The sequence below is a fragment of the Pongo abelii genome, chromosome 1, assembly GCF_028885655.2.
Source record: "Pongo abelii isolate AG06213 chromosome 1, NHGRI_mPonAbe1-v2.0_pri, whole genome shotgun sequence".
NCBI classification, from domain to species: Eukaryota; Metazoa; Chordata; class Mammalia; order Primates; family Hominidae; genus Pongo; species Pongo abelii.
In genome coordinates this window covers 1475251-1487742 of record NC_071985.2, presented here as the reverse complement: position 1 = coordinate 1487742, position 12492 = coordinate 1475251, and the positions used below count along the sequence as shown (strand labels likewise).

At 40.6% G+C, this 12492-nt stretch overlaps 1 protein-coding gene and 1 long non-coding RNA gene across 3 annotated transcripts in view; one reads left to right on the top strand and one right to left on the bottom strand.

Moving 5' to 3' along the window:
• Positions 1 to 12492, bottom strand: part of LOC129060750 (uncharacterized) — a 46702-nt gene that overhangs the window by 21609 nt on the left and 12601 nt on the right. The gene's annotated exons all lie outside the window — the stretch shown is intronic.
• On the top strand, positions 5721 to 11296 carry LOC100450958 (putative olfactory receptor 2W6). Its single transcript, XM_009235547.3, has 2 exons — positions 5721 to 6017; positions 10010 to 11296. Exon 2 carries the CDS (start codon positions 10020 to 10022, stop codon positions 10920 to 10922), a length of 903 nt encoding a protein of 300 aa, XP_009233822.3. The 5' UTR covers positions 5721 to 6017; positions 10010 to 10019; the 3' UTR covers positions 10923 to 11296.

Sequence of the window (12492 nt, the reverse complement as noted above, 5' to 3'; positions counted from 1 at the left end):
GTCATGTTGGCTGAGACCCTCCAGATGCTCCCTCATGTTCTGTTCTTGGAAACACACTGGCTGAGCCCCTAGCTATCCCCCAGCCCTAACCCTGGCAGGCATACCAAGTGAGGACCCAGTAAGCTGGGAGCCATATTTTTAAGAGACAATATGAAGCTAGAAAAGATGTAGAATAATTTGTGAAACAAAACACCAAAAGCAGTATTTATAAAGGAAACCATCAGTAAATAGGACTGCATTAAAATTAAGTACTGTATCAAAAGACAAGAGTAAGAGCAGGGAAAAGCAAGCCCATGATTTGAAAAAAAAGATATTTGTATTACACATAACTGATAAAGGTTTCATAGCCAAGATACATGAAAAATTTGTTTAAATACATAGGAAAAAAGGTAAGAATCCAATAGAAAAACACGCTACTTAAAAAGACATTTTTTAAAATAGGCTATCTAAATAGTCAATGAATTTATGAGAAGATTCCCAACTTATTATTAGTCAGTGAATTGCAAATGAAAACACATAGAAGGATTACTAACATGCCTGAGGCCTGAAATTTAAAACTTGACAATACCACATGATGGAGAAATGGAGCCAAGAACGCCATTCACTATTAGTGGGAGTATAATTGTTACCACATTTTAGAAAACTATTGGGCATTTTTTTTTCATTAAATGTGAACATGTGCATTTCCTAAGGTCATGATTTTACTTCTGGACAGACATTTAACAGGTATGAGTGCCTGTCTGCACAAAAAAACACCTACAATAATGCTCACAGCAGTCTTATTTGTATCAGCCCGAAACAGAAAATGATCCAATATCTGTCCACAGTAAAATGAACAAATAAGGTTGGATGTATTCATATCATGGATATTATCCACAATGAAATGAATAAGAGCAGCATTGAACAGAATAATCCAGAAATAAAAATATACCTGCCATTTGATTTCACTTATGTAAATTTCAACAGAAAAGAAAACTAATCTATAGTGTTATTGAGCAGATAGGGTTTGAGTAGGATGACCGAGAAAGGTTATGAGAGGACTTTGGGTGTTGTTTTCTTTTTTTTTAACCTGAATGGTGGTTAGATGGTTGTGCTCACTTTTTGATCTAAGCACATTTCTCTATGCATGATATACTGTAATGAAAATGTTAAAATAAATGCCTTCAAACACATACTAGCTCTGTTTCTTTACCCATTTTCTTCTGGAATACCTAAAATAGTGAATGAAAAAAGAATGGAGGAGCGGTTGGCAGATAGGCTTAGGAGAACATAGGAGGAGTGATATTACAAAGGCAAGAACATATAAAATATAATATGATAATCAGTCACTCCACAAAATCAGTGTTAATGATCTTCTTAAGAGTCAGAAAGGGAGGCCAAGCATGGTGGTGCACAACTGTAAGAACAGACAAGAACAGCACTTCGGGAGGCTGAGGTGGGTGGATCACCTGAGGTCAGGAGTTAGAGACCAGCCTGGCCAACATAGCGAAAACCCATCTCTACTAAAAATACAAAAAGTTAGCTGGGCGTGGTGGCACATGCCTGCAATCACAGCTAACTCAGGAGACTGAGGCAGGAGAATTGCTTGAACTTGGGAGGTGGAGGTTGCAGTGAGCTGAGATTGTGCCGCTGCACTCCAGCCTGGGCAACAGAGCAAAACTTCGTCTCAAAAAAAAAAAAAAAAAAGTGACAAAAGGGCTGGGCATGGTGGCTCATGCCTGTAATCCCAGAAGTTTGGGAGGCCGAGGCAGGAGGATTGCTTGAGCCCAGGAGTCCGAGACCAACCTGGGCAACATGGCGAGACCCTCTCTCTTAAAAAAAAGAGTCACAAAAGAAAACGATGTTCCAGTTTTGTTCCCAGGTACCACGGCTGATGACCTCTTCAAACTGGCTTTAAGACCAGGTTCTTTCCACTGACCACTGTACAGGAGAATCCACAGCTTAGCCCGTATCTGTCCCCTTTCATATTCTCAAGATTTTCTCAGACTTCACCACACAAGAATTTAGCTGTAATTTATAGCTATTAGCTATGGAATTCTCACTATGTGTGAACACTGTCAAATATTTTATATGCAGTTGTTTGTCATTTCATCATTACAACAATCCTTTAAATTAAGTTATATTGTGTTTCCACTTTATGGATAAAAAAACGGAAGCTTATGGAGGTTAGATAATTTGTCAAAATTATAAAGTTATTAAGATGCAAAATTTGGATTGAAGCCGAAGTTTGTTTCCAAGCCCTTTACACCAAAACAAACACAAATTATTGGACAATTTAGCTAAAGTGCTTCAGCATCTCCTGTCTCTGGCGATGTGGTGTCCTGTGGTTCCTGTTAGCTTACAATCACCCTCCCTCCCAACTAAGCAGGTTCTCCAGGAACAGGTATGAGGTGATGCAGGTGAGTTGCTTCAAAATCTTCCTTTCTTCAGGAACATCTCAAGATAAGAATATAGGTAGAAGAATTCATAGCTCAGTCTATTAAATGATATCATTAACATGCCCATTGAGACTTCTACAGGGGTTTTTGATTTTACAGTTGGCAATAAAATACACCTAATTCCTCATACAAAACCGCACAGAAATCCCATATGGAGAATAAAATTGTGCAACACCTGTCTAATGGTTCCATCTTAAACATTTCTTCATGTCATAGTACCACAAGAATATTACTGAAACATTACAGTCTACCTAAAGAGAACTTTTTTGAGTGTGAGGAGATGTGGGCCTATGTCAGTGGTTCTCAAACTTGCTGTGCCTGGGCGCCACTTAGAGGGTCCATGAAAACACAAATTGCTGGACCCCATCCCAGAGTGTCTGATTCAGCTGCTTTCGAGTGGGGTCCCAGAACATGAAACTCTAAGAAATTTTCAGGCAATGCTCATGGGGCTGGTCCTCAGACCACACTTTGAGACTTGCTGGCCTGGAGATTATAGGTAACTTGCCCATGTTTTGTGGCTACTGAGAGAGTTGGGGCCCAACCTCAGGGCCAGGTGTCAGCTAGCTCTCTAACTGCCTTTTCATCCGCCTCATTATTGCTGTTAATTACTGTTCAAGGACCAAACTATTTCTAGGACTTCTGGTAGGTTCTAAACATGTATATGGGATTTTGATCCTAAGGATTTTGTGTTACACAATGGGAATTTTTAATATTTCCTTTTCAAGCTCTCCCACAGATACCCAAACTCAAGCAAATGGGCACAGATGCAAATGCATGTATTCAAATACCGAGCCGCAGACCTCACACGAATTAGGAAAAGTCACTAATGATTACAATACTGCACTCATCCCTCAGTATCTACGGGGGATTGGTCCCAGGACTCCCTGCGATACCAAAGTCCGTGAATGCTCAAGTCCCTTATATAAAATGGTGTCGTCTTGTATATAATCTATGCACATCCTCACACAAAATTTAAATTATCTCTACATTACTTATAATACTTGATATAATGCCTCTCCACCACTTCATTTGTGTGGATTCAATGTAGCACTTGATGCACAGCAAATTCAAGTTTTGCTTTTGGAACTTGGTGGAATTTTTTTCCTGAATATTTTCCATTCAAGGTTGATTGAATCCACAGATGTGGAACCCATGGATAGGAGGGCTGACTTTATATTAAAATTGTTGATGCCGAATTTGAGTTATTTTCTGTGAATCTCAACCTGTTTATAAGCAGACACAAAGAAATGCACATACAAAGAGTTGTAGATACTTCCAGAAAAAAAGCTACGCAAACACATACACACAAATTCATGGTTAAAACACAAATGCCAGAGAGATGAAGAAGTTTAGCAATATTTGTTATCTGAGTAAAAATATGGCTTCATTATCATCATGCTTTAGTAAATTAAGTCAACTGGTCATGGTTCATTAATAAGAGACCTCCAATTATTTCCTTTTCCATTTATTTTTAATTTGTATTCATTAATGAAAGTGTTAAAGGAAATTTCAAAAGAAAATATATTCTCATTAATCTTGTTTGAACACTAACGATACTTTAGGTATGTATCTACAAGTTCAAATGATAATAAATTCATAGCTTACTATAATTGAAAACAAGCATGTATTACAAAAAAAATCCTACTGTGAAAAGTAGTTTCTTTACTTGGGAATAAATTTCACATGTATTTTTAAAAAATCATGAAAATAAGAGGGAATGTAAACACCACCACTTTTAGGGTGCTAAATTGTGTATTAAAAAGCTTCACGTAAGTCTTGAAGTAAGAAAAGATAATTCATATCCCTTTTCTGCCACAGATTGCCCTGTGAACCAAATGGACTTCATTCACTCCTCCAGGAAAGGGAAATACTGAATCAAGGAACACACTGTAAACATCAATACTATAGAAGGTGTTGTGTTAAACTCCAAATGCAAAAATTCTCTTTCATTTTAGCTAGAAATATCTGTTTTCAAAGTTCTAGAAATGACAGAATCCCATGCAGTAAAAACACAATTTTATTATTTAAAAAAAAAAACAAACTTAAAATGTTAACTTGGAGCCTGAAAAACCATAGTTTGAAACTCTTTACTAATTATCCTCCACCTCAATGGTATCAGTTCCATTTCATTTAATGTAATGGGAAGGGTAAGAGATAAGATGATTGGTGAGAGCTGGTTCCAGTTTGGGCAGCCAGTGGCTACTAGTTATTTGACCTTGAGTAAGTCAGTCACCACAGTGTGGTTGGAAATTAATTTTTTCGTATGTAAAATTAGAAACTAAGGTTTTTTTTCAAACTGTATGCAAGTTTTTTTTAATCAATAAAGGTTAACAGCTGATATTCAAGAAAATTGGAGATATTCTATTTTCTGCTACTTCTTAAGAGATTCCTATTTTGACTTACTACACCAATGCCAGTTTAAAATGCTAAATAAAACCTTCCAAACACATGATTTTTGGCAGCTGTATGGAAGGCTGACGTTGCCATCTAGTGTTGCTGTTTGAGAGGTCTCCTGTAGGAGGTGAGATGAGAGAGCCTTGGCTACTGGGAAGACACATGCACAGTGAACGCGGGGAGAGGTAGGACACAGTAACCTACACAGGACTTTCCTGGCTGAACACCAGCCTCCTGATGTAGCCCCATCCCAGTAGCAGGTAAAGATATATTGAGTGGAATGGAGGGAAGAATTGAAGTTTCCCGTGGCCTCTTAATGTGGCAATAACAGACCCAAGAGTTTCCTATATCAGTGTCCCCCTTACCTCATTCTTTCTTATATTGGAGGGTGTACATTCTTTGGGGATGCTTGTCTCCCCACATTTTCATGATTTTAATTTTGTGAGTCCAGGACCAAATGAAGAAATAGATCTACTTCTGTTTTGACATAGAACCCAGAAATTAATTCTCTTTTCAAGAATACCTGAGCCCCACATTTGGGAACTTTCTGTATTGCCTCCCTGGTGAGTTTTGTGTTTGTGTGTGTTGTGGGGGGCGGGGGGTGGGTGGCCAGGCCAATCTCTAGATGACACCAGTCCCTGAAGTCTTAGCTCTGTAAACAAGCTGATGTCACTTTTCCTCATGCTCCTAGATGATTCCAAATCCCCAAGGTGACATGGCATTAAAGTTGTCCTCCTATCCACTTAGTATGAACCAATAAAATGACATTGTCTATATTCTCAAAGCTCTTAGAACTAAGTGTGCTTTCCTTTATCCCTGGGGGTGGTCTGCCATCTCCTTGACCCTAGACTACCTGTATATATGGACATGAGATAAAACATGTTGACCTGAAATGTGGCACTATGCCACACCACTCACTTAGCTTGTCATTCCTGCCCACAGTTCATCATTTCTCTTCCAAGCTCTGCTACTTAAAGGCTTATTAACACTTAAATGGGACAGACATTACTTTTGTGCTCAATCTCCTTTCAGGGTTTTCACTGCAATTTCTTCTGGAAGATCCAGAAACTAAAAGGGACCAGAATTAGCTGCCTTATCCATGAGAAAACTCCTGGTTGGTCTCTGGAATTGAAGTAAGGAGGGTTGACAGAATCATAGGTCTTCTACTTTCTGGGAAGAACAAGGGTGAGATTTTAATACAAGCTTTGTTGTAGCAATGAGATTTACATCTGTATCTTCAGTCCTCTGTATGCAGATATAGAGTTATCTTTGTAATAGTTTTGATTAGAGTTTATATCTGTTAGAATACCAGTAACGGGTTTCTCAATGCCAACTCGCAATTTGGAACTCCATTTTGGAAAAGAGACATTGTATCCAACTCGGAAACAATCAAATGCACCAAATTCTAACAAAGCGAATCTAAAGTAGATTAGGAGTGATTAGGTGATTATCCATTATCCTTTTGTCCATTGCTAGCTGAGCCAATCCTAGGGCCTCTTCTGAGCCTACATGCACACACAATAAACCAATCTTTTCAGTCTCTTGATAAAATGATAGCTGATTTGAACAGAAAACCGTGTAATTCTGTTTTGGCACAAATCAAGCATTGCAAATCTCTGGCGATTTTGAGTGATCACAAGCTTCTCTCTGGAAACAGCTCATGATGATGGATTTTATTGTTAGGATTGTAATGTGTAGGTTAATGGGAGTGCTGTAATGAGTGATCGAATTTAAACAACTACAGCTTTAAGTGGGTGAGAAATAGATAGGAACAGGGAGGAAGGCAGAATGAATGGAAACTTGGGTTAATGTGCGGGGCTGGCACTATAAACTCTGCTCTGATACGAAGCTGTAGTGCAAGCATTGGCTATTCTTTCTTCTTCTCTGTTATTGAGGTTGGTCATCTCTAACATGGAGATTCTAATGCCTGGCCTGTCCACCTTGCAGGGCTGCTGTGACGATGGTCTGAAACTAGAGTGTGAAAGCTCTGTAAAAGTCTAATGTATACTAATATGAAAGGGTTGTGATTGTTTATGTTGTGCTCTATACCTAAGCCAGGCAAAAATAGCTCTACTGCTTGGCATTGTTAAACACTGTTCAGTAAGCACAGAGAACCATTTGGTGGATTCTCCTCTATATGGGTTGGTACACTTTTGGGCATAACCTTCAGCCAGAGAATTAACCTAATTCAGATCTTGGGGTCGCAGTTTTCAAAATTAGTAAGCATTTATAGTATTATGTGTCAACTAAACTATTAAAGGTATTTGGGCATTTCTAAGAGCTGTATTCCTTGCAATTTCATGGTTCTGAACTAAAGATAAGAGCTAAGAAACGTGAGAAGACAGGATGCATTAATTTATAGTTGAATACCTGTTAGGTGAAACAGAGAAGAGCCTCTGCAAATTTGTCATAAGGGTGAGCAGTGGGACATTTTGGATTGAAAGAATAAAGTATTGTGAAAAAAAGTAGTTTTGAACAGATGACTACAAGGTAAACTTGCAGTTTTGGCTAAGGAGTCAGACCCAAAGTGATAAACTTTGCTGTGATCACCCAAAGTGATCACAACTTTATCACCCAAAGTGATAAAGTTGCTGAGCAATTTGTGTAGCTTGTCATTGCCACTCTTGGGGTCTCCTGAACCTGGGAGAAAACTTATGATAGGTCTGAGGATACAGAAGTACAAGTTGTTCATAATAACCAACACCTGTAAAATGTGTGTCTGTGAAAGTCTCCTTTGTGAGTACTCACAAAGCTTCTGAAAGTCTCCCATTCTTTGATACTTGGCTGCCTACTTCTGATAGACCCTGCCCCCTTTTACCCTTTCATAGGGCTTTGCAGAGGGTCCGATGCCTGGACCAATGGATGGGAACTACAGAATTCCCAATTGCAGCTCCAACAGGATACAGCTCATAGCATGTCAGTTGTCAGGATGGACAGGTGGTGACAGCGGCTGCATAGACACGTCCTTCAATGTGTTTCTGTGCCCTCATTCCCACAGCTTCCTTATTGTGTGTTGCCCAGATGCTGTTTGCTATTATCATAGCAGATACAAGCCTGGGTGGACATTGGCTGTATAAGGCAGAGTCCCCATCAAAGCCCTTGGCTTAGACTGTGGAAATCATCAATAGCTGAAAGTGCTCAGGGTATATACTCAGTGTCACCAGTTACATAGACATGTGAGGTCTGAGTGGGGACTTAGAGAAGATCTGCCTCTTTCCCATGTTGCACAAGGAAAAGCCAAGTTAGAGAGAGATGAACTGAATAGCAGGCCATAAATTTGCAGACCTGTGTTTTACAGAGGCAGAATTAAACCTATCATCTCAGTCCTTTCTTGTAGGGTTAAAAATCACTGTGTTTCATCTTAATAAAATTACATGCCATTAAGGAGTTGCTTGGTACGTACATTCATGGCTTCCTTAAGCATCATCCATAAATGTGGTCCTTCATGACTTTGTATATACTACCTCCTCTTTGTGAAACGTATTTAGCTCAATCTGCCATATGTCAAATTCTTTTTTTTTTTTCTTCTTCTTCTTCTTCTTCTTCTTATTATACTTTAGGCTCTATGGTACATGTGCGCAACATGCAGGTAAGTTACATATGTATACATGTGCCATGCTGGTGCGCTGCACCCACCTACTCGTCATCTAGCATTAGGTATATCTCCCAATGCTATCCCTCCCCCCTCCCCCCACCCCACAACAGTCCCCAAAGTGTGATGTTCCCCTTCCTGTGTCCATGTGTTCTCATTGTTCAATTCCCACCTATGAGTGAGAATATGCGGTGTTTGGTTTTTTGTCCTTGCGATAGTTTACTGAGAATGATGATTTCCAATTTCATCCATGTCCCTACAAAGGACATGAACTCATCATTTTTTATGGCTGCATAGTATTCCATGGTGTATATGTGTCACATTTTCTTAATCCAGTCTATCATTGTTGGACATTTGGGTTGGTTCCAAGTCTTTGCTATTGTGAATAATGCTGCAATAAACATACGTGTGCATGTGTCTTTATAGCAGCATGATTTATAGTCCTTTGGGTATATACCCAGTAACGGGATGGCTGGGTCAAATGGAATTTCTAGTTCTAGATCCCTGAGGAATCGCCACACTGACTTCCACAATGGTTGAACTAGTTTACAGTCCCACCAACAGTGTAAAAGTGTTCCTATTTCTCCACATCCTCTCCAGCACCTGTTGTTTCCTGACTTTTTAATGATTGCCATTCTAACTGGTGTGAGATGGTATCTCATTGTGGTTTTGATTTGCATTTCTCTGATGGCCAGTGATGGTGAGCATTTTTTCATGTGTTTTTTGGCTGCATAAATGTCTTCTTTTGAGAAGTGTCTGTTCATGTCCTTCGCCCACTTTTTGATGGGGTTGTTTGTTTTTTTCTTGTAAATTTGTTGGAGTTCTTTGTAGATTCTGGATATTAGCCTTTGTCAGATGAGTAGGTTGCGAAAATTTTCTCCCATTTTGTAGGTTGCCTGTTCACTCTGATGGTAGTTTCTTTTGCTGTGCAGAAGCTCTTGAGTTTAATTAGATCCCATTTGTCAATTTTGGCTTTTGTTGCCATTGCTTTTGGTGTTTTAGACATGAAGTCCTTGCCCATGCCTATGTCCTGAATGGTAATGCCTAGGTTTTCTTCTAGGGTTTTTATGGTTTTAGGTCTAACATTTAAGTCTTTAATCCATCTTGAATTGATTTTTGTATAAGGTGTAAGGAAGGGATCCAGTTTCAGCTTTCTACATATGGCTAGCCAGTTTTCCCAGCACCATTTATTATTTGGAACAACCAAAAACAACTCTCAGACTCAGCAGTCTCCCTTAATACAAACTGTTCTACACAGGCCCCCCGATCACTTGGGAGTGATCTGCATAATACTCAGCCTTTTAACACATCTTCTTTTAGAGAACTTTCTCTTTCTCCCTTCTTTGTCATTATTCATACACATTATTCACCAAGGAGGGAAGCTCCAGAGTCAATTCATCCCGTCTTCCTGGGGCATCAGGCACACGACTTTGCATGTAACAGGTTTCAATAAGTCTATTCTAAAAAAGCAAAGAAAGGGCAAATGGCTCTCTTAACTTCACAGACCTGTAAATGGAAATTGGAGAGTGCCAGATCATCTGCATGTGCCCCCTTATCTAATTCTTTCGTTGTTTCTCTGTAATAGCTGGTGGATTATGGGAAAGGACAATGCCAGTTACCTACAGGCATTCATCCTGGTGGGCTTTTCTGATCGGCCTGGACTGGAGAAAATTCTCTTTGCTGTTATCTTGATCTTCTACATGCTGACCCTGGTGGGCAACACTGCCATCATCCTCTTGCTGGTCATGGATGTCAGGCTCCACACACCCATGTGCTTCTTTCTTGGGAACCTGTCTTTCTTAGATCTCTGCTTTACAACAAGCATTGCCCCTCAGCTGCTGTGGAACCTGTGGGGTCCAGAGAAGACCATCACCTACCACGGCTGTGTGGCCCAACTCTACATCTACATGATGCTGGGCTCCACTGAGTGCGTCCTCCTGGTTGTCATGTCCTATGAGCGCTATGTGGCCGTCTGCCGGTCCCTGCACTACATGGCAGTCATACGCCCACATCTCTGCCTGCAGCTGGTGACTGTGGCCTGGTGCTGTGGCTTCCTAAACTCCTTCATCATGTGTCCTCAGACGATGCAGCTCTCCCGGTGTGGACGTCGCAGGGTGGACCACTTCCTGTGTGAGATGCCTGCTCTTATTGCCATGTCCTGTGAGGAAACCATGCTGGTGGAAGCGTTCACCTTTGCCCTGGGGGTGGCTCTCCTCCTGGTGCCGCTCTCCCTCATCCTCATCTCCTATGGCGTGACTGCAGCCGCGGTGCTGAGGATGAAGTCAGTAGCAGGGCGAAAGAAAGCCTTCCACACCTGCTCTTCTCACTTCACAGTGGTCTCTCTCTTCTACGGAACTATCATCTACGTGTACCTGAAGCCGGCCAACAGCTACTCCCAAGATCAGGGGAAGTTCCTGACTCTCTTCTACACCATCGTCACTCCCAGCATCAACCCCCTCATCTACACTTTGAGGAACAAGGATGTGAAGGGGCCATGAAGAAACTTCTGGGGTGGGAGAAAGGGGCTGGGGAGCCTCAGTGAGGGGAACACTCTAGTAATGTAGACAGTTTGCTGGAGTTACTCTCTTAGATGTGTCTGTGGCCGTGTGGAGAACTAATATTCAAGGAGTAGAGTGAACCGGGTGGGAAAATGCTCTCGAGTTTGACCCCGTCCTCTGCCCTCTGGATGTGAAGTGGTTTCCTTCTGTTTGAAGTTGCCTGCTTCAGGAGATCTCTGCTGTATCTTGCACTTTCCTTGTCTTTTTGATTTATCCACAACTGCTGGGGACTTACAAAACTAATTCAATCACACAAAGGCACTGGGCAGTCTGCAGATTATGTCATGGATGTCAAATAAAAATTGAGACAACATAAGTGGCCTTTTCTTCAAGCCCTTTTATTTGCTTCTGTGGCAGTTTTTCAAAGAGAGAGGGGTCAACATCAGTAAAGTTATAGTGCCCTGTCCTGGATACAGGTTGGTTCTGTATGAGTGGGGAATGTCTTTTGAGTTGCTTTTTGAAAAAGAAGAATTTGCTCAGAGTTATTTGCATCTTCTCCTTCACCTTTTCGCATAGCCAAAGTACCTACAAAAGGGCTGACTGTAGTCAGGAATGCAAGCCTTTGGGAAGAACAGAGCAAATGATACACATCCAGATAGAATGGATTTGTTCTCCTTAGCAGATTACTTTAAACAGCTGTAAATATTCTACTTCAAAGAGAGCTGTCCTATATTCAAATTAATTACCACCCCCAACCTCCACAAATAACTCTGATGACCAATCTTATAAAATCAGTGCATATTGGAATTGGACATTACTAAAAGCAGTGTTTCCAAAACTTGATCGTGCATCAGAACGCTTAAGGCACAAATTTCCAAGAACTCTCCAACTTTCCTGAATCAACAACGCCAGGTGTGGGTCTAGGCATCTCTGTCTTTAAAAAGCTCCCTAGGTGTTACTGATGATAGATTTTGAAATCATTGTTTTAGAGATAATAAAAATCCAGCTCCTCACATTACCCAGGGCTCTTTCTGTAGCATTCTGAATCATGGCTGCCTTCACTGGGTATGAATGATCCTGTGCACCAGGCATGGGAAAGACAGTATCATCCATATCTGGATTTGGAACTGATTTATCTTCTTACCAGTTAGCTTTCGAAGCCTAGCCTTTTTCACCTATATTATGGAGGTCATACTCTTCACCTTAGAGGGTTGTAGTAGAGATTAAGCAAGACGAAGTGTGTTAAATATGAGGTGGGTGGTCTCTCAGTAATACTTTTTTTTCATGTACCACAGGCATTGGGCAATCTATTCTTTTGTAAGTCTTATGCAATTGTTATTTAGATCTTGTTTTTAGTAAAATTCTGCTTCAGTATTTTTCCATTTATTATCTGCAAGATGCAAAATGTTCTCTTCCAGGTGTAGAAAACACCCTTTGCTTGCTTCTTTCAGATTAGGTAGATAGGATCCCTCACAAACTCTCAGAGGACTTTGCTGCCTACTTTTGCACGCTAATAGAAATGTGGGTTGGGGGGTGAGGTGGTAATTCAGGGTAAGTGTGCAGATTTCAC